Genomic DNA, 23098 nt, shown 5'->3' with positions numbered 1-23098 from the left:
AAATGCATGCTCAATCGGATTCAGGTCAGGTGATTGACTTGGCCATTGCATAACATTCCACTTCTTTCCCTTAAAAAAAACTCTTTGGTTGCTTTTGCAGTATGCTTTGGGTCATTGTCCATCTGCACTGTGAAGTGGCATCCAATGAGTTCTGAAGCATTTGGCTGAATATGAGCAGATAATATTCCCGAAACACTTCAGAATTCATCCGGCTGCTTTTGTCAGCAGTCACATCATCAATACAAGAGAACCAGTTCCATTGGCAGCCATACATGCCCACGCCATGACACTACCACCACCATGCTTCACTGATGAGGTGGTATGCTTAGGATCATGAGCAGTTCCTTTCCTTCTCCATACTCTTCTCTTCCCATCACTCTGGTACAAGTTGATCTTGGTCTCATCTGTCCATAGGATGTTGTTCCAGAACTGGGAAGGCTTTTTTAGATGTCGTTTGGCAAACTCTAATCTGGCCTTCCTGTTTTTGAGGCTCACCAATGGTTTACATCTTGTGGTGAACCCTCTGTATTCACCCTGGTGAAGTCTTCTCTTGATTGTTGACTTTGACACACATACACCTACCGCCTGGAGAGTGTTCTTGATCTGACCAACTGTTGTGAAGGGTGTTTTCTTCACCAGGGAAATAATTCTTCAGTCATCCACCACAGTTGTTTTCCGTGGTCTTCCGGGTCTTTTGGTGTTGCTGAGCTCACCGGTGCGTTCCTTCTTTTTAAGAATGTTCCAAACAGTTGTTTTGGCCACACCTAATGTTTTTGCTATCTCTCTAAAGGGTCTGTTTTGTTTTTTCAGCCTAATGATGGCTTGCTTCACTGATAGTGACAGCTCTTTGGATCTCATCTTGAGAGTTGACAGCAACAGATTCCAAATGCAAATTGCACACTTGAAATGAACTCTGGACCTTTTATCTGCTCATTGTAATTGGGATAATGAGGGAATAACACACACCTGGCCATGGAACAGCTGAGAAGCCAATTGTCCCATTACTTTTGGTCCCTTAACAAGTGGGAGGCACATATGCAAACTGTTGTAATTCCTACACCATTCACCTGATTTGGATGTAATTACCCTCAAATTGAAGCTGACAGTCTGCAGTTAAAGCACATCTTGTTCATTTCAAATCCATTGTGGTGGTGTATAGAGCCAAAAATGTTAGAATTGTGTCAATGTCCCAATAGTTATGGGACACACATACAAAATAAATATATATATATATATATACATACATACACACACACATATACATACACACACACACACACACACATATATATACACACATACATACACACTTGTACAAAATTATTGAAACACCAGGTAAGAGAATGAAATAGTTACCGAATATGGTGTTGGACTACCTTTGGCATCCAAGATGGCCAGAGTTGCCCTGGGGATTGACAACTTTGACAACTGTAATTCTTGGATGGTGGATAATGGAATCTGATACCACTCTTCATGCAAAAATTACTCCAGTTCTCGCATGCAAAGATGCCAGAGGCAGAAAACAAGCCTGAACCTTGTTCTCCAAAATTGACCATAGTAGCTCTGGTCTAAGTGAGTGAGTCTGGTGCTCAGGTAAGGTGTGAGGCTTCGTCTGCATGCTCGTCCATCCATGATTTGACACCAGCTGTGTGATTGGTGTATTATCATCCTGGTCTTCAGGAAAAATGTCTGCACCATGGGGTACACGTGGTCAGCCAAAAATTGCACATAGTAGCTGGCAGTGACTTTCAAAGTAATGATGGGGCCTGCAGAATACCAAGATAGGGCTGCCTAAACCATGATTGTGCTGCCACCATGCTTTACCATTGCCACATGACAGTCCTGGTCATAAACCTGGGATGGTGTTTGCCATACGTAAACACGTCCGGTGGTTGGGAACAGTGTGAACCTTGCTTCATCGGACCATATTATAGTCTTCCATTGAACAATAGTCAAGGATTTAAGGTTGTTGCACCAGGCTTTCCTCTTCTGAGCATTAATATCGGTCACTAGTGGTTTTTTGTGAAAATTTTGCTTATGGAGTTCCTTCTGCACAGTTTTTGTGGACATGGGCTTTGGAAGACTGAGACTGAGCTCTGCAGTCACTTTTGCAGCAGTTGTATTCTTATTCCGGGTCACAATCCTGCTCAATGTCCTTTTGTCTCTTTCGGTCAGTTGACCATGTCGACTGTGCTCATGCTTATTGGATGACATTTTCCCAGAAACTATATACGCCATCATAACCTTTGATGCTGTACCTTGCGACACAGCAAACACATTGGCAACTTCAGTCACAGAGGCACCAGCTAAGGTGCACCAACAATTTGCCCTCTTTGAAGCTTAGTAAGCTCTGACATGACTCCATATTACTAGCAGCGCACACAGTGAATGACGAAAGTGAGGATTCCCACCTGTTAGCTAGGTGTCTCATCACACAGTGGAAGCAAAAGAATGTTACATCACTTCCGCTTTCAACTCAAAACATTCCATATTTTTTCATACTTGCAAATCATGTAAGGTTTACATATTTTATTTCCAACAACTGTATTTATAGAATTGTTTGTGTGCTCTGGGATCAGTTTTATGGTGGTTGTAAATGCTTACATATTCCCAGTGATGTGACTGGCCTCAGGTGATACACAGAGATGAAACAAGTGCTCCTGCATAAGTTCTACCTGTAACTGCAATCTCATCTTCTCTACATCTGTTCAAAGTGATGCATTTATAAAGCTTGTCTTTGAGTTTAGAAAACAGAGAGTGGAAAGCTGAAATTATACTCTGCAGAGCTCAGTGAGGAGAGCTCTGAGAAGTGATTGGAGGGCAGAGACACACCCACCTTCACACGCGTTCACAGGAGATGAGGCTGTCACTCTACTTTAAGTCCCTCCACCATTTTTCTCATGGTGTCAGGAAAACTTGTCAGTAGTGATTCATGCTGATAGCTGAAGAACAAAGCAGCAAACAGAAATTACACTTAGTGCTCTTAATTGAGACAAGTACACACTATAGAGGGATATATTCTGTTCATATTTCATGTCTGAGGCTTACAATCACTATAAGTGTTTCTATGAAAAGTAGTCACTTTGAAATAGTATAGTAAGTTTTGACAATGTGATTAAAAAGGCATTTCATAGGGAAAAGGTCATTATTTAGCTGTACATAGACCAGTATGGTCTCATTTAGGAGAACAGGCAGTGAGATCTGTCTGTGGTCATCCTGCTTTCTTTCTGGGGTGACTTTCCTCCCTGACTCAGACTACACTTGGCTGCGGCTAAGCGCCCAGTATTCCTACACATTGTGACCTGGTCAGCAGTCACACTGTTCATACCTCTGCATTCCTTCACACTCAACGGATTAACGCATTGTTTCCAATATTATTTTGTCATCCCCACTTTTAAAAGGAACACGGGGGGAAAAAAAAAGGAAACAAATGACCAGTACTTGTTATTTACAGTAAGTTATTATACATCTATTTAGCAATGTAAAAAAAAAAAAATAAATGTTTAACTTGCATAAATGTTACATAGTTAGTCTGGCTGAAAAAAAAAAGACAAAAGTCCATCCAGTTCAACCATAATGTCTGCAATAACGCTCAAATGAAGTCTCACTCTCATATCTCTTTATAGTTCTCTATCCCCATGTTGTGATTTGTAACGGATTTGCACATGTAAATGGTCTTAAATGTTGTTCTTAGTTTTTTTTTTGTTTTTTTTTTTTTACACCAACATATCACCAATAATTACTTTTGCGTAGTGCAGCAATCAATGCCCAGTAACCTAACCACTTGCCACCCAGAGGATTTACCCCCCTCCCTGACCAGGCCATTTTTTGTGCTACGGCGCTGCATCATTTTAACTGACAATTGCACGGTCACGCAACACTGTACATAAATGAAATGTCATTTTTTTTCCCCACAAATAGAGTTTTCTTTCGGTGCTATTTGATCTCCTCTGCGGTTTTTATTTTTTGCGCTATAAAGAAAAAAAGACCGACAGTTTTGAAAATAAAAAAAAAAATTGACTTTTTTCTATAACACATATCTAGAAAAAAAATTAAAAAAACAAAATTTATTAATAATGTATTCTGCTACAAGTCTGCTTAAAAAAAACAAAAAAAAATTGCATATTACTTGGTTTACTTGAAAGTTGTAGTGTCTACAAATGGTGGTATATATACTGGAATTTTTCTATACTAGTAATGGTGGCGATCAGTGACTTACAGCAGGACTGCGGCAGGCATTCTGACACTTGGTGGAACTGCTACTGACATGAATCCAGTCATCAGTGCTAATAAAAAGCACTGACACTGTACTAATGACACTGGGCAGGAAGGGGTTAACATGTGGGGCGATCAAAGGGCTAACTGTGTGAGTTTTACATTGTATGCCATTTTACTTGGGAGACATGCTGCTTTGTATCTCTCGGTTGTGCAGAGAGATACAAAGCAGCATGTCCATGCTGATAGGAGAGAGACCTCTGTTGGCTACACACAGTGATTATCGGCAAAGCTGACAGGGGAGAGACCTGAGTGCCGGCTGGGAATCGCCATCCGGGACCCGGTGATTGATATCCCCAGCGGCCAATAGCAGCGCAGGTAGGGCAGCAGGCGCCCCCTAATCAGAAATGCAAATCACGTATATATACACGTGATTTTGCGCAGCCCTGCCGCCCTGTAGCAGTACTTCTGCTATAGGGCAGATAGCAAGTGGTCAATCTAAAAAAAAACATACTTTGACATTATACAACAATATCCTCCCCATTCCTGTACATCTCTTCCGCGAACTTCCTGTTGGACACTGAGCATACTAACAAGCATTCCCCAGCATACCCTGAAAACAGAAGGTGCAGCCAACACACAGGAGACCAGCATATACTGGAGCAAAAGGAAACGTTAATAAAATAACTGTAGGTGAGAGTTTTAACATCCGCTTGAAAAATTGCTAAAAATAACTAAAAACAAAAAAACAAACAAAAAAACCCCCCATTAATATTTTAAACAACCTTTTATTCCCCCATGCGGTTTCCTTTTCTCCGCTTTCAGCATGCTGTACTAGACCTCCCCAGCAGGCCTACAGGCTTGCCCTGCAGAGAAGGGGAGCACCTGACCAGATTTCTTACTGAGAGCAGATTACCAAATGCACTGGGTCAAGGTCTGCTGTCTATTGATCACTCATATTTAGACATCAAGCATAACTGCAGTAACAGGAAAGTGGTGGTATGACTATGAAAACAAAGGCAGACAGTAAAATGTATCAGAATGCATATCTATTATATAGGCTGCAGTAGGTTGCCATTGCCTTGTCTAAGCTCAGAAGACTTACCATCAAAATCAGCCAGCGATTTCTCATCCTGCAGCAGCTTATCAGTCACTTCAGGAGACATTCTGAACTTCAGGTTCGTTTCTCTAAAACACATTAAATTAATTGATTTATTTTACACTGTGATTAACGGTTTTGAATTCTAAATGAATTGAAGGGCAAACACATATGGGAGGAGAGTCATAGGGGCTGATGCACACGGGCAATAAAGATGACCAAACGTCAACTGGGCGCTGATGCCATAGTCTGAAGAGGAAACTGGGAAAAGGATCATGGCAAACAGGGCTCCGTATTGGTCAATAATAGGCATATTCAACTGTCAGAGGCATTTATCTCTGCATACAACCGGTCTAAAGGCCTGTGGACAACAAGAACAGCTCTTTCACTGAGAAAACAAAAAAAAAGGAACATTTAGTCCTCATGCACACGGGACATTTTTACAGTGGCTGTTCTTGCCTTTTGACGTTCTTTTCTATAGCCAGTAAACTCCCCAGCATGTTATCCTATGTGTCCATACACACACACACACACACACAGACTGTAATCGACGTTTTTTGGCAGGGGCGTTTTTTGGCTGGAAAAAAACCCAGGACTAGTGAGTTTCTGGAGGGGTTTTTTAGCTGTAAAAACGCTCTAACGCTGGAAAATGTGGGAAAACGCGGTAAAGCATGGTAAACCAGCGTTTTTGGATGAAAAAAATAATATACAGTTGTGTTCAAAATAATAGCAGTGTGTTGAAAAAAGTGAATAAAGCTCAAAATCCTTCTAATAGCTTTTATTTCCATACACACAAATGCATTGGGAACACGACACATTCTATTCCAAATCAACACATGAAGAAAAATATATCAAATTTGTGTTGTTCCTCTAAAGAAATTGAAGAAAAGTGAATATTAGACTGTTCAAAAAAATAGCAGTGTTTGTATTCTTCTTTACAAACTCAAACATTCACTATATAAACTGAAAAATGTTTGAAGATTTTGCTTTTCTTTGAATCACTTAATGAATATTTGGTTGTAGTCGCACTGTTTCTGAGAACTGCTGGACATCTGTGTTGCATGGAGTCAACCAACTTCTGGCCCCTGTGATCAGGTATTCCAGCCCAGGATGATTGGACTACATTCCACAGTTCTCCTCTATTTCTTGGTTTTGCCTCAGAAACTGCATTTTTGATGTCATCCCACAAGTTTTCTATTGGATTAAGATCCAGGGATTGGGCTGGCCACTCCATAACGTCAATCTTGTTGGTCTGGAACCAAGATGTTGCACGTTTACTGGTGTGTTTGGGGTCGTTGTCTTGTTGGAACACCCATTTCAAGGGCATTTCCTCTTCAGCATAAGGCAGCATGACCTCTTCAAGTATTCTGATGTATTCAAACTGATCCATGATCCCTGGTATGCGATAAATAGGCCCAACACCGTAGTATGAGAAACATCCCCATATCATGATGCTTGCACCACCATGCTTCACTGGCTTCACAATGTACTGTGGCTTGAGTTCAGTGTTTGGGGGTCGTCTGACAAACTGTCTCCGGCCACTAGACCCAAAAAGAACAATCTTACTTTCATCAGTCCACAAAATGTTGCGCCATTTCTCTTTAGGCCAGTCAATGTGCTCTTTGGCAAATTGTAACCTCTTCAGCACATGTCTTTTTGTCAACAGTGGGACTTTGCGGGGGCTTCTTGCAGATAGCTTGGCTTCAGGTGTCTTCTAATTGTAACAGTACTCACAGGGAACTTTACACCTTCTTTCATCTTCCTGGAGCCGATTGTTGGCTGAGTCCTTGCCATTTTGGCTATTCTTCTATCCATTCGAATGGTAGTTTTTCGCTTTTTTCCACGTCTTTCAGGTTTTGGTTGCCATTTTAAAGCATTTGCGATCATTTTAGCTGAGCAGCCTATCATTTTCTGCACTTCTTTATATGTTTTCCCCTCTCCAATCAACTTTTTAATCAAGGTACGCTGTTCTTCTGAACAATGTCTGGAACGACCCATTTTCCTCAGAATTTCAGAGAGAAATGCACTGTAACCAGCATGTACAACATTTGCTGCCTTCCTTCCTTAAATAAGGGCAATAATTGCCACCTGTTTTTCAAAGAATGAATGACCTCACTAATAGAACTCCACACTGCTATTATTTTGAACATGCCCCTTTCAATGAGTGATTCAATTACACAGAATCAGCAGCATGCATGTCATGACTGTTGGGTCTGTTGGATTTCTATTACTCTACTACACCTACTAGTAAATTATTTGCCATGTAGAAATATCATTTCTACCAAAAACAGTGATTGATCAGGTTAGTGATGTCTGACTGCTATTATTTTGAACACAACTGTATATATTTTTGGTTAAAAAAAAAACAAAAAAAGCAAGAACAAAAAAAGAGGCTAAACGCCAATACAAAAAAGCTAAAAAACTCACGTTTCTAATGTGACTTTACACAGCGAACGTTACCAGCTTTATTAAAATGCCCAGTGTGCACGGAGCTTGAACTGCATGAGTAGGCTACCTAGGCCAAGCAACAAGTGTAGAGTAGACCCCAAGATGTTTGTCTCAGGTTTTATTCCCTATAGGGTGACAGCAGCCAAGCACACTGCAGTTTCACACTCTCTCCATGCAATAAACAGGCAGAAAGTGTGTCTTTAGGGTTTATTTGAAGAACCTGGATAGGGTATAAGGTGGGCCTTGGGATACTACAGAACTAGTGCAAACCAATGGATGACACTCTAATACTAATGAACCTCTTCAAGGTAGGCCTCTAGTGCAAGAGGATCCCAAACTAGAAACAGCCCTGAGCCAGCATATCTGGATCAGTCTCTCAAAAAGAGGTCAAGTAGCAACAGTCTCTCTAGGAACTTTCAGGCCTCTACTCACTGTGTCCGAGTACATGGATGCCTCCGTCCAGTATCAGCCATACACTGTACTGTGAGTCTCCTGGCCAGATCCTCAGCAGACTTTCTCTAGACTGCTCTCAACAGCTTCAGAACCCCCCACCCTACTAGTTCCTCCTGCAGTGTTCAGCTAGGTAGCCCAGGAGGGCAGACAGCCCCTCCAGGCTGAGACTCTCTCCACCAGGACAAGGACGACCCCAGACTATGTATGCACACACCAGCCCATTGCTTGTCACCCTCTTGACCAGGATTTGGCAGAGGCTGCATTAATATTCATCCCAAGGTCTGCCCCTTCCAACCAACTATGTTCCTGATCTTTCCAGAATACACGGGGAAGTACTTGAGTAGTTGAAACCAGCAGAACTCAGAAGAGCCAAAAGCAATAAAATCCTGCTTCCCTTACTACAGAGGAGTCAAAAACTACAACCTATTAGCAACCTAACTAGGAGGGTGCAACACAAGCTACAAAGTGATGGGTCCGGGTGGATTTGGGAATGAGCAGATGTCCCACCGCCCATCAATCTCTGGCAAACAGCTGCCTGTCTATAACAAAATTTTAGATAGGGGGAGAGTTACTAAAACTGGAGAGTGCAAAATCTGGTGCAGCTCTGTATAGAAACCAATCAGCTTTCAGGTTTTATTGTCAAAGCTTCATTGAACAAGCTGAAGTTAAAAGCCGATTTACTACCATGCACAGCTGCATCAGATTTTGCACTCTGGTTTTAGTAAATCTCCCCCATAGCTTCCAAAGTGTTAAAGGGCTACCAAACTTCAGGTTGCACTACAATGAAAATACTAACTTCAGGAACAAAAGCTGACCTCACGTCTACACCTATCTCCTTATTGGTCCTTTACTAGACTCAGCAGCTTCACTGAGCAACAAAATAAATTTCAATTCCTTAACCTAGTAGATATTTTTATAATGGGAAATCTGGTTTTCTTGGGTTCTCTACAAAATGTGTACTCGGATATGCTGCCGACACCCAGCAGCTACATTTCATTTATTCAAAACGTAGGCTTCATAGAATCTGGAAATATGTTAGCGGACATTGTTGACATCCTATCAAAAATGCAGGCTCCAGAACGGTTACCCTTACCCTTTCTCCACCACTTGGTGAGTCACGGACTTGGAACAAGCATGTGTATAACAAACATTGGGACTTGCACCCAAAAACAATTCAGCAGTCGTGGTTTCCATATTTTTATCTTGAGAGGATACTTCTATTATTGGGATATTACAGGAATGACACCCGACACACCAGACAGGGACCACAGAGGAAGGAGAGACACACATCATACAAAGACAAAACTATTCACATATCTGCCTATGGAGACACAACATTCGATGGCTCAGACAAAACAGCCATACCCATCCAGTTCTGCCGTCTCTACATAACACAAGCTGTTTGGCTCGGAGCTGGACAGAAGCAGCACATCCGCCTAGGAAAGAAGAGAACAAACAGATGGATATTTGATAGTGTTTATTAAGTGACGGTTCAATGCTTAAAAGCATGTACATAAGTCATCTGGGATCACCTTGTGACACCTTTAAACCCATAAAAAGAATACAACACTGGTCAGACAGGAAGAACAGCCTGCCTGCCAAGTGTCTCTAATTACCTTCTACCATTCACCTACTCTACTCAAGTCCAATAGTTTTTTATTCAGCCTTCTGAACAAACCTAAACTGGAGGTATTGTTGACCTCATTCTGAAAATAGGATTTGGTACTCGGATTTTAACACATTTGAGGCACTGACCTGCAACATGCATGCAGAAGAACCATCTCTGCATGCTTGATCCAGGTCAGCGATTAAAAAAGAAATGGAACCTCGAGATTATTACAACAGGAAGGCAATTCGCATTTTCAGAATGAGAAATCAGCAAAGGCAGCCTCCGTGTCTTAGGACAAGCTTCCTTTAAAGTGCAAGCCAAGTGTTGTACTGCAGCTTCTTACACTCAGATGTTACAGACTTGTATCGGTTCATTGATTGCCATGATGTATTATACAGTTGAAATCAAAAGTTTGCATACGCTGGCAGAAATCATGAAATGTTGGCATGGTTATTGACAATGTGGCTGATCATTCCAAAAAAATGTTTATGTAAGGTCACATGAAGCCATTTATTATCACATTGTTAGTTGTTTTGCTCTTTAAATCATATTAACAGAAATCAGCCAGATAACCCTTATCAAAAATTTTACATATCCTGGAATGTTTGGCCTTGGTACAGACAAGATGAAAAACACAGGTAAAATTGCAGCTAAAGGTTAATTTTCCACATTTGTCACTTTTTAAATTGCAATTAGTGTCTGTGTATAAATAGTCAATGAGTTTGTTAGCTCTCAAGTGGCTCCACTGAGCAGGCTAGATACTGAGCCAATGGGAGCTGAAAAAAAACTGTTAAAAGACCTGCATAACGTAGTATTAGAACTTTTTAAGATGGAAAAGGATATAACAAAATATACAAAGCCTTGAACATGCCAGTCAGTACTGTTCAATAGCTTATTAGTAAGTGGAACATTCGAGGATCTCTTGATACCAATCCAAGGTCAGGTAGACCATGAAAGATTGCAGCCACAACTGCCAGAAGAATTGTTCAGGATACAAATAAAAAAAAACCCACAAGTAATCTCAGGAGAAATACAGGCTGCTCTGGAAAAAGATGGCGTGGTTGTTTGAAGAAACAAAATATGACGATACTTGAACAAAAATGAGCTGCATGGTCGAGTTGCCAGCAAGAAGCCTTTACTGCGCTAATGGCCCGGTTACAATATGCACTTGACACACGTGGACACATATGCTGGCACACAGTAATCTGGAGTGACAAGACCAAAATAGAGCCATATGGTCACAATCATGAGCGCTATGTTTGGAGAGGGGTCAACAGAGAGTAGAATACCATCCTCGCTGTGAAGCATGGTGGTGGCTCACTGATGTTTTTTTGTTTGTTTTTTTGAGAGCTCTAAAGGCACAGGGAATGCAGTAAGTTATTAGCAAATACTGGCAGACAATTTGCATCCTTCTGGATGAAAACTGCTCAAAAAGGTCGCTCTTGAACTTTCCAGCACGACAATGAAGGTTCTGGAGTGGTCATCACAGACTCCTGAACTTAATATCATTGAGCCACTCTAGTGAGATCTTAAATGTGCGCTTCATGCAAGACGACCAAAGGCTTTGCATGACTCTGAGGCATTTTGCCAAGACAAATGAGCAGCTATACAACCTGCAGGAATTCAGGGCATCATAGACAACTATTCCAAAAGACTGCATGCGACCATTGATGTTAAAATACACAGGATTAAGAACCATTAAGTATCAAGGGTATGCAGACTTTTGAAAAGGGTTCATTCGTTCACTTGTTGCCATGTTTAGTTTGTGCCATTCTGTTATGACCTACAGTTGAAGATGAATCCCATAAGAAATGTGTTTTGCCTTCACACGCATGGTTTTCTTTTTTTTTTTAATGGTACATACATTATCAGTTCTCCAAGGGTATGCAAACTTGGTTTCATTGTTTGGCTAGGAAATGAACAGCCAAAAGATTAATTTGGTCACATCTCCATTTTTAGACTTGTCCAGTAATTACATTCACTAAGCAACTTTTTATGAACACTATACTAATACTGACTGAGGCTTCCCTTTGCTCTCATAACAGGTTCAATTTGCATGGATTTTACATTCCATAAACATTCCTCACAGATTTTGGTCTATGTTAACATGAATGCATCATACAATGTTTGCAGACTTGTCAGCTGCACATTCATACTGTTCTATCATCTCCCAAAGGTGTTCTATTGGATTTAGATCTGGTGACTGGCCTGCCATCTGTGTATCTCAGCAGAAATCTGGTCATGAGACCACATTTTTTTCAGTTTTCAACTGGAAGGGAAATTTCTCCCATGGAATACAAAGGGTTAAAATATTACACAGAATGTTTTTAATTCTTCCATACTTTATTAAAAAAGAAAAAAAAATGGCTTTAAATATATGCTATGTTATGTTAGGGTCCATTTAAACAGCATAAATATGGCCTTACCAAAACCACAACAATTCTCAAAAAACAATACAAAATCTAGAGAACTCCAAAAGGACACTCCAAAATCCACACAACAGCCTTTATTTTATAAAAGAACCATAAAATTCAGGCCAAGATATGCAATAACCTTGTTTTGTATAGCAGATAGCAAATATTGATATCTGCTCTTTGTTATACGTTGATCTCCTAAAACTAGAATTTTTTATTTAAAGTGGAATTCCAGTAAATACCTAACTAAGCCTAAATCTACTCCAACCCCCATCCTAAGGCTAGTCTATCTACCCTGTAAAAGGAAAGATGTCCATACTTACTTATTCTGAAGCCACTCTGGTCTGATGACATGACTGGTTTCCATCGCTGGCTTCAGTGTAGAGGACAGCCGACAACAGATGTCCCATAGTAAGCATATGGGTGATGTCATCACCTAGGCTCTGCAGCCATTGTCGCTGCTTCTCCTCTACACTGAAGCCGGCACTGGAAGATGTTCGTGGAACTGGACCGGAGCAGCTTCAGAATAGGCAAGTATAAACATCGTTCCTTTTACAGAGTAGATAGGATAGTCTTAGAATGGGGGTGGGACTAGATTTAGGCTTAGTTAGGGTATGACTGGATTTCCAAGTTATCAATACACCAGTCTCAAGACCATGATGGTTACAATAAATACTGACCGGAATAAACTCATTCTTGTTGATTCTTATGATGTCTCCAACTTGTATGCTTTTCCACTTTGTTTTCTTAAACCTAAATCAAGACAGACAATGATAACATCTTGATCAATTATCCATCACTAAAGCAATCACACAGATTTGAAGTAGAACCATAGGCAAAACTCCCCCCCCCCCATTTTGGATAGAGTAATGGAAGATTATAACCCATCAGTTTATTTTTTGCCATTTCTGTCCAATTGAGATTGAGGAGATTTACCTTCACTTCCTGTCTCAGAAAACAGAACGAGAGTAAATCTCTGCAAATCACAGGAATGCCTTGGGACCCACAGTTCATCAGAACTAGTGTCCCCATTGGAAAATTTCCCTTTTATTACTTTCTGGGGACAATCCAAAAATGTGTTTTTTTTTACTGTCATTTTCCATGATAATGGTAAACAGGACAAATAGAGAGACTGAAACTCCCAAATGGGGGCACAGACAGCAATAAAAACTGACAGGTGTTCCAACCCCCCTCCACTCTATCCAAAACTAGAAAAAAAAAAGTTTTGACTTTAGTTATACTGTAAGACCTGCTTGAAACCAATGTCACCAATTTTGGTGGACTTCAGGAGGAATGCTACTTCTAAAGCAGAACTGTCGACTCAAGAAAGTTTCTAGGGTTTGTATTGGTTGAAGCCTTTAGATTTCTAATTACAACCCATGAAAGCCTAAAGCCAGCCATACATGGATCAAAATTCAGCCAGGTCATCCGTGACCAAACAAATTTCTATCCATGAATGGACTATTGATCAACTTGTGTACAATGAGCCTGTTGGAAATTTTTCTCTCAATTAGTACCACCAGCTATAACCAGCAGTGCTAATGAGTGTATTCTGACATCGGGAAGTCTCCCCACTGTCAAAATGTAACAGTGTTGCAGAAGGGATTCCCCATCCACCTCAAATGTGTGAATGGGGGAATCAATTCATTTTCCCTCACCCACTGGGTAAGCAAAATAAATGAATCATGTATGGCTAGCCTAAATTTCAGCTTTTTTTTGCCACCTGGTTTTAAATTCATTGGGGTAGTGACTGACCCTGCCACCAACCGTGACAGTAGGGGCACAACGTGGAGGAAGGATCAAATACGGCTTTCACATTTTTAATTTCTCCTGTATGTTTCTGACTGTTGGAGCCAAAAGGAACATCCAATGCAGTTACTGTCTTTTACAGATAAAATGTTTCGTTTTACTGAAATTACATTGAATTGACATAATGGAGAGCTCAGATGTAGAAAGGGATCAGGAGAATTGTTCAGGTCCAGGACACATACAGGGAAATTCATGCTTAAGTGTTTCTTGACCTAATATATGCTGCAAGTCCTCTACCCAGTTTTATTTCTTGGCTTCAGCCAATTCAACCTTCCATTCCTAGGAAGAAACCAGGAATCTGATTCCTCTGTCCACTTAGCAAACATAAGGAAACAAAAGCCTTTGAAGCAGGGTAACACTTAAGCAACATATCGGCAAACAGTTTACTTAGAAGCTGAAATAAGATGATGAGGAATCACAATCACATTGTCAAAAATTGACCACAAGTTTTCTTATAATTTCTCAGCTGGACTTTTAAATCAGCATTACCTTCCATCTTCTATAACTTCTGAAGGTCGATTATTAATCTCATTATCCATTTTATGACGAGCCTTTGAAAATAAAACAAACAGCCAATTAAATGCAGAATGAAATGTACAATTTATGGCTCATAATAATGTCAAAAACACTTCTCAAACTAGCAGACCCAAAGCAATAGGTGCAGTGGCATGGGTGAACGTAGGTCCTGTCACGTAGCAGAAGAGAGCAGTCAAATCCTAACACATGAATTGCTGTTGCTTCTGAGCTAATAAGAGGCATATGCGTGAGGGAATGTCTCTTTCCATCAACTATCTGTGTTCTGGTTTAATCGGTTCAGAGAGTTCTAACCAATCAGAACATAACAAGGTGTTTTTCTTTAGTTTTTGTGTTAAAATTGACATGGGGATGTTCATTAAAGCCAGCTACCAGACATTAGGGGTGTTTCAAAGAAAAAAGTACCATATTTTTCGCTCCATAAAACGCACCTGACCATAAGACGTGCCTAGGTTTTAGAGGAGAAAAACAAGAAAAAACATTTTCTGAACCAATGGACTGTAGACAGTACGGGAGATGAGCAGAGACTGCAGACAGTACGGGAGATGAGCAGAGACTGCAGACAGTACGGGAGATGAGCAGAGACTGCAGACAGTACAGGGGATGGCCAGAGACTGCAGACAGTACAGGGGATGGCCAGAGACTGCAGACAGTACAGGGGATGAGCAGAGACTGCAGACAGTACAGGGGATGAGCAGAGACTGCAGACAGTACAGGGGATGAGCAGAGACTGCAGACAGTACAGGGGATGAGCAGAGACTGCAGACAGTACAGGGGATGAGCAGAGACTGCAGACAGTACAGGGGATGAGCAGAGACTGCAGACAGTACAGGGGATGAGCAGAGACTGCAGACAGTACAGGGGATGAGCAGAGACTGCAGACAGTACAGGGGATGAGCAGAGACTGCAGACAGTACAGGGGATGAGCAGAGACTGCAGACAGTACAGGGGATGAGCAGAGACTGCAGACAGTACAGGGGATGAGCAGAGACTGCAGACAGTACAGGGGATGAGCAGAGACTGCAGACAGTACAGGGGATGAGCAGAGACTGCAGACAGTACAGGGGATGAGCAGAGACTGCAGACAGTACAGGGGATGAGCAGAGACTGCAGACAGTACAGGGGATGAGCAGAGACTGCAGACAGTACAGGGGATGAGCAGAGACTGCAGACAGTACAGGGGATGAGCAGAGACTGCAGACAGTACAGGGGATGAGCAGAGACTGCAGACAGTACAGGGGATGAGCAGAGACTGCAGACAGTACAGGGGATGAGCAGAGACTGCAGACAGTACAGGGGATGACCAGAGACTGCGGACCTTTAGGGAGGAAGGGGGAGCGGGTACCTTTATTTGAATTTGACAGGTACACGCTCCCACTTCCGCGGAGTTGTCCTCCCTTTACTGTGGACACCTGGTGCTGCACTTTGTGAATGGCCCGGCGTCTTCAAGGACCTGTCATGTGTCCCAGAACACGTCGGACCATTCAAAAAGCGCAGCGCTTCTCGCGCATGCGCAGTGGGCACCCGGCTGTCACAGATACCGGCGCGAGAAGAAGCCGGCGCAGGAAGACTGCGCAGCGCTGGACCCGAGGAACAGGTAAGGTCCTGCATCAGAGAACAGCTGAGCAGCCTGGTATTCTGACATGGTGGCGGTGGAAGTACCGGACCGGCCGCTTTATATTCGCTCCATAAGACGCACTGACATTTTCCCCCCTTTTTTGGGGGGGAAAAAGTGCGTCTTATGGAGCGAAAAATATCGTAAATACTATTATATTTGAAAAATAAAGCGTTACAAGGGTTACCATACCATAGTACAATAGGAAAGGAGACAATACCCATGTAAATGAGGCATAACAGCCATACAGTATGGAGCTATTGAATTGCTCTCCCATGAGAGAGAGCAAGACATAGAATACTCAAATCCATTTCTGTAATGGCGCATATAAAGACAGAGGCTTGTAATGTGATGATCAATAATAGATGTGATTTAACATACCAAGTGCATGTATGAGGCAATACGTTGTTCACGAAAAAATAAAACTAAGTCTTCAAACTAGTTTACAATACATGTAGAACCACCTGTCCCCTATTATATTTAGCTGGACACTTTCTATGAATATAAATAACTTTTTTGTAAGCTAGAGTGAGATTAAATAGCGACAATCCAATGCTCAATTGTCAGGGCTGAAGCCCTAAGCCAAACTCTTGCAATTTTAACACTCCAGCAATAAACAGTGTTTCTTGTAGAAAAAGGTTAATGTTTATCACTTTCTTGATTAGGAAGGATACCCAGGAGGCATTGTTTGGGGCATAGGGTTAGTGGAGAGCCCATGCAATCATCTAGAAACCGAACCACCCGAGTCCAGAAACTTTGAAAAACCGGACATGACCATAGGAGATGATAGAAAGAACCACTAAGGTCCCCACATCTGGGACAAGAGGGACTGTGTTGTGGCAGATGCCTTGCTAAGCGACTAGGAGTTAAATAAGCTGTATGTGAGATATACAGATGGGTGAGGCGGGCAAAAAATGTTATAGGGAGACCAATTTGCTAGATTCTAAAACATTCTCCCATTCATCATCTTCCAGCTCTCCACCCATTTAGTTTTTAACTGGTAATCTAGTTCAGCTGCTGCTGGTTGAAGAACAGTATAAAAAGTAGGTGTCAACTTTTTAGGGTTATAACCCAAACACACATTCAATAAAGAAGGACACTAAAGAGTCGGTAATGAATAAAAATAAAGAGTTAGTGATCCAAATATTAACCTCCATGCAAACTTCGCTATAAAATATATGGGGCTACCCTTACTGGCCTTTTGCTGAAAATGGTGCCCAGCAACTAGCAATTTTAGGAGGCAGCAGTAATGGAAGCCTCTATATTTTCCTATAAACTTGCTGACTGGTTATTACAAAACCTTCCATCATTCACCTTAAACAGGAATACCAGTTTTGGCCACCTTAAAGTAGAACTAAAAAGGTACATTATTTATTTATGTATTTTTATTTTGGATAGAGTGAGGATTCCCTGTCAGTTTTGTGAGAGGAAATCCCTCCAAAGTGATGGAATCCCAGGGTGTCAAGGGTCATCAGAACTAGTGTTCCCATTGGACGATTTCCACTTTATCCAAAATTTGTAATTTTAATTTAATTTCACTGTTGATGATAACATTAAATCGGACAAATAAAGAGGGTGAATCTCTGCGATGGGGGCACAGACAGTAATAAAAACTGACAGGTGCACTAATCCCTCTCCACTGATAGAAAAAGATGTTAGAAAAAGATGTTAGCAAAATCCTTTTTCTGAATGTGCCCCTTTAGCTCCACCCTGAGCCCAAAAATAACCTTTGCAAATATTGACTTTCAAAAAGTCAGTCCTTGCATTGCTTTCCCAACTAACAGTTTCCTTCACATGGGTCACTCCATCACTGGAGACTGCACTGTGGGATGCAGGTGGGGCTTATTACCTGTGACGACAGGTCTCAGCCATGTTTTCTCCTGTCCTCCCTCCCTCCTCCCTTTGTCCATGGAATTCCTAGCTACAAGTTGAAGATAGGTCAACAGGATCTCTTATCCTAAAGAGAACACAGATAAATAAGCTTTAGGGCTGGAAACCACTAATTAGTCTGGTTCCAGGGGGTCTGCTTGAAAACCACTTTCCTCTGCCCGATCGTAAAACAATAACTCAGTCAGTCATGACCTGTTAGGCCATTAGAGCTAGAGCGTGCCATAAAACATACATTCCACATGAATCATTTTTCATACAAATTCATAAACTTCAGCAGGAACTGGGCACATTAATATGAAGTATATATTTGGATAGATAATTTTAATATGAGTCACACGAAACCTTACATGACTATATTAGTACCTACAAGAGAGAAGGAAGCAGTCTCTTATATCCTGAGTGACAAGGATATGATATGTTTGGTATCTTTGCATTCTGAATATAATTCTAACTATTAATCTGCCAGTTGCTAGGATACTACCTGTACCTATTGAAGGTTATTGACCTTAGTATGAAATTGTAAGGGATTTGGTCATAGGCGTTTACCGATTAACACCCATCCCCAAACTGGGTGATTGGCCATTTGTTCTCAGGAGACACCCCTTTGAGATGATAGAAAAAGACTGACAGCCTGGAGAAAAAAAAAAGAGTTCTCCTCTAACATCCATCAGGAACCATCTAAGAGACTTGAGAGCAAAGGCAACCTTTTTTTCGGACAATTGGACTCTGCTCAAACCAAGGACTATTGCAAGTATTCTGCCTTCTGAACTCCTTTCTTTTATTTCTCTGTTGTTTTATTTGCTCTCTTTATATCTTTGATACATCTTTTTCTGTAAATATTTAAATTTTGACCTTTTTAGTAATAAATCCTATTTTCTGAAAAGTGTTGAACTGTCTCTAAAGCTTTTAATGCAAACTAAAGAATCCCTGTCTCTTGAAGAGTGCTACTGTATGTAATAATCCTCTGAATACATCGGTCTGTGGTGACTGTGTATTACAGACGCTTATACTAATATCATAGTGTTACTGCTAAGATTTGTGAATTTCCTCCTTCTCTGTAAAAAGGTGGTGGTGGCAGTGTGAAGGGTTAACTGCGTAAGTAACCTGACCCACTAACAATCGCTCTCACGCTGCTGGCACATAGACTGTAGTCCCGCGAGTAGGAAAATCTTTGTGCAGGGCGCAGCTGAGAGTGGCATTGCTACGCAAGTGACAGCGTGGTGTGAGATCGGCTGGTCCTTCGGTCACGAGTTGGTGAGAAGGGCTGGGGTCGGACGCCGCGTTCTGTCACATTACCCACTATAGGAAAGTGAAGACTTTTTGAGAAGGGGGATTGAGGCTACTCTGGAGGGGGGGAAATCACAAATAAACAGTATGTATCTGTACACCGATTGGTCGCTATTTGATAGTTTATATTGTGCTTTAATATTTAAACTGCTCCAATGCACCATATCAGATTTAGGCGTTCCTTTTTTCAATTTTTTTTTTTTTTTAAAAAAGAAACCATTTTTTAATGTCATTTTAAAAGAAACCTTCAATGAAAGCTTCCTTTCCTCCTCTGCTGAAAATACAATTGCTATGGCTGTCATATTAAACGAATAGCGTCAGTACGTTCCAGGTCACCAAACAGGAACAATGGTAACTATTGATGTGAGTGCTGAATTCTGAAACAACCAGGTACCTAGCATTTTCTGAATGAGGTCGGCAATGGTAGCCCCCATATTGGTCTCTGTACAGGTTTCCTGTAATTGGTTTGAATTCTGTTAGATTTTGGAAACGCATACATAGTAGACAATACACTTTTGGCCCATTACTCCATTCAAAAATGTAAACGGTTTCACAACTTACAACATCATCCACGAGATCTTTGATGGCAGTGATTCCCAGTACTAGCAGCAGAGGTATTAGAGTGGTGGACCAAGATACTGTGGATATTTGAGGAATAGTCTGAAAAAAAAAAATAAAAAATACAAAGCAATGTTAACAAATATATTATCTGACCAATGTAACACATTTCTAGGTATTAAAGTTAAATGATAACAATGATAACACTTTTCATGCGTCATATCATGCTAAACAGCTGACTCTATGATTTAATAAAACTGGAGGGTGCAAAATCCGGAGCAGCTCTACATGGAAACCAATCAGCTTTTTTTCTCATCAAAGCTTAACTGAACAAGCTGAGGTTAGCATCCGATTGGCTACCAGGCAGAGCTGCGCCAGGTTTGGTGTGTATTGCTAGAGTTTTTTTTTTCTTGGGAGAGTGCATGTGATCAGCACAGGACCAATTAGCACTGTCCAGCCAGAGTTCAGGGGTTCTGCATCCTCCTAGAGCAGAAATAAAACTCCTCTTATAAGCTGTAACTAGTGTTCTGCTGGACACTGATAGAAGTCACAAGACTGCTCTAACAGCTGATGAGAAAAGGTATTTTGCAGTTTATATTTACTCAAATAATTGCATTTCCGTGTTCTGTGTACTGTAAGAGAGCAGATATAGTGAATGCAGGGTCCTGGGTAGAGTAACACTTTAATTTGGTGTATGTAGAAATGGTTTATTTCCTTTAGCTTCTTTGTTTTTGTGTCCCCCCCCCCCTTTTTTTTGTATGTCGTTTATTTCTGAAGAAAACAATAAGGGTCCTTTTTTGGTACAATAATTGGTCCAGGATAGTGGAAATTACCTACTGTAACCCCTAGAAGCCATTTTTATAGTTCATTGCACTCTTTAAATCCACCAAACACCCCTTCACTTTACCTTTCCCCATTGACTCCAATGTCCATTGACTGATAATGACAAAATGTCACTAAAAATTGCCTGATTTTTGCCAACATTCTGTGAAAATTAAAAAACTTTCAATTTTCGCTTTTAATTTCACTCATCCCTACTCTTCGCCTATTCAAATGGTTTCTTTCATGGATGACATGAATTATAGAAGGAGTTATTTGGTAATGTGTACATGCCCATGCAAGCCGCTAGTCATCTACATAAACTTGGAGAGAAGTAGCGTACACAATACAGTTTGCCCAAATTCAGTGTTCTACACACGGTTATGGACCAGAGATGATCATTCCAGGTTCATGAAGATGAACTCCCTCCTTTCCCTGTAGCTGTGTGTCATACGGCATTCCAAGGATCTATGGTCAATCTGCAATATGTCTGGTGCCAATCATGGCAGAAGTAGAAGCACTAATTGGATAGATATGCAAAATTATGTCTGCAGAGTCATGGGCTGCATGATAAATGTACACGCCAATCTTCCCTACCAAGTGTCTTGAGAACCCAAGTCCTATGTTGACCATAAAAATAATTTGACTAGCTTTCATCTCAGGAAAATAGCCTGCCATTAATAGTTTAGATGGTTTCATCTTTTTAAAAGAAACTGATGGTGGTAGGTTGCAATGATCCATTTGTTCTTTCTTCGTGATTGAAAGCTGTGTATGGCAAGCATTCTTAGGCCTATACGTATGCAGATTGTGTTGTAATATGGCTTGTTCAATGGCAGGTGTGGGAGGAAGTGATGTCCTGATGTGACAAGTTGAGAATGTGACATCACTCTGGAGTGGTAATTAAAGGGAGCGGACTTCCGATTTTGCAATCCTTTGGTGTATAATTTAGTAAATATGTAAAGTTTAAAAAAAGCCAATTTATTCTTGAACATATAAATGCAGTGGTAAATATAAAATAACCAGCTATATGATTAGGGAACAAAATATCTAATCTACCTGGAGAACAACAACAGGAGATACACATATACTATTAGAGGTTGAATCTGGTACATATCCTCAGACTTAGAGATAAAAATGTTTTTTTTTAAGGAAGAAAAAAACCCGACCTAAAAACAATGTTTTGCAGATTTTCAGATAGGATTGTCATAGATTATTATGCATTACAGAGTCTCTAGTCATAGGCAGGTAGCTTGATACAAGCTACCTGTGCTTGTTGGCAATAGAGGGTATTTTACCTGGGAGCAAGTCATGAAACTACATAAAGGATGGAGGGGGGGGGGGGGGTAAGGGATATAAATCTTTTTATATTACACTACTAAAAGGCTGAGACTTTTTTTTGCATGGATATAACCATTTTAAATATAATGCACAATACTGGTAAACTTTCACTTTAAATATATTTGCAATGCCTTATATTACCTCTAGTCTAAAAGAGAGAGATCGAGGGTGAACTCGAGAGAGAGCGACATTGAGAGAGAGGTGCTGCTGCTCTAGGGCACAGTGCAGGATCAGCCAAGCATACAGGGGGTTCTGCCTTTAGAAAACCACTTCCTTCTCCTGCCCAGGACTGCATGTCCCATGAGGCATTGCTCCTCCCACATTCACAAGTTCTCATGAACTTATTGAGATGGTGTACTGAGCTGTATGTGTGCTGCACTGTATTTTCTGATATGTAAACAGATAATGCCTTCTGTATGTAAGCCAACTAATCAGCCGACGAACGAATCGATAATGAAAAATAGTTAACAACTATTTTTATTGCCAATTATGTTGATTAGCCATTTCATTTCTAGTGAAATCCGCATCAGCATGGTACAAATGCACAGATTAGCTAATTCATATTGAAACAAAAAATTTGCAGAAAAGACTGAAAGTAGAGAAAAAATGCTATGCGAGAAGCAATAAGAGTAGCAAGATGCCGAAAGAATAAAGGCAAAAAAAGGGGAGAAGGAAAATGAATATGAAAGTAGACAGGACAGGGAGGGGAAGGGTGGAAAGTAGGGAGAGGGGGAAGGGTGGAAAGTAGGGAGAGGGGGAAGGGTGGAAAGTAGAGCGAGGGGGAAGGGTGGAAAGTAGAGCGAGGGGGAAGGGTGGAAAGTAGAGCGAGGGGGAAGGGTGGAAAGTAGAGCGAGGGGGAAGGGTGGAAAGTAGAGCGAGGGGGAAGGGTGGAAAGTAGAGCGAGGGGGAAGGGTGGAAAGTAGAGCGAGGGGAAGGGTGGAAAGTAGAGCGAGGGGAAGGGTGGAAAGTAGAGCGAGGGGAAGGGTGGAAAGTAGAGCGAGGGGAAGGGT

At 41.1% G+C, this 23098-nt stretch overlaps 1 protein-coding gene and 1 long non-coding RNA gene across 3 annotated transcripts in view; one reads left to right on the top strand and one right to left on the bottom strand.

Annotated features, from left to right (window-relative positions):
* Nucleotides 1-23098, bottom strand: part of ATP8B1 (ATPase phospholipid transporting 8B1) — a 144251-nt gene that overhangs the window by 44735 nt on the left and 76418 nt on the right. For both annotated transcript variants that reach the window (XM_089683442.1, XM_089683441.1), the window contains exons 5-9: nucleotides 19935-20033; nucleotides 14537-14598; nucleotides 12919-12991; nucleotides 9581-9651; nucleotides 5321-5403 (exon numbers count right to left, since the gene is read on the bottom strand). In XM_089683442.1, the coding sequence (XP_089539568.1) occupies nucleotides 5321-5403; nucleotides 9581-9651; nucleotides 12919-12991; nucleotides 14537-14598; nucleotides 19935-20033 (388 nt within the window). The remainder of the gene's footprint in view (nucleotides 1-5320; nucleotides 5404-9580; nucleotides 9652-12918; nucleotides 12992-14536; nucleotides 14599-19934; nucleotides 20034-23098) is intronic.
* LOC149457637 (uncharacterized) overlaps nucleotides 1-23098 on the top strand; it is a 110073-nt gene that overhangs the window by 28959 nt on the left and 58016 nt on the right. The gene's annotated exons all lie outside the window — the stretch shown is intronic.

Source organism: Staurois parvus, unplaced genomic scaffold, assembly GCF_062004578.1.
Source record: "Staurois parvus isolate SC_StPar_1 unplaced genomic scaffold, SC_StPar_1.0 ptg000310l, whole genome shotgun sequence".
NCBI lineage: Eukaryota > Metazoa > Chordata > Amphibia > Anura > Ranidae > Staurois > Staurois parvus.
This window is presented reverse-complemented; position numbering and strand designations above follow the sequence as displayed.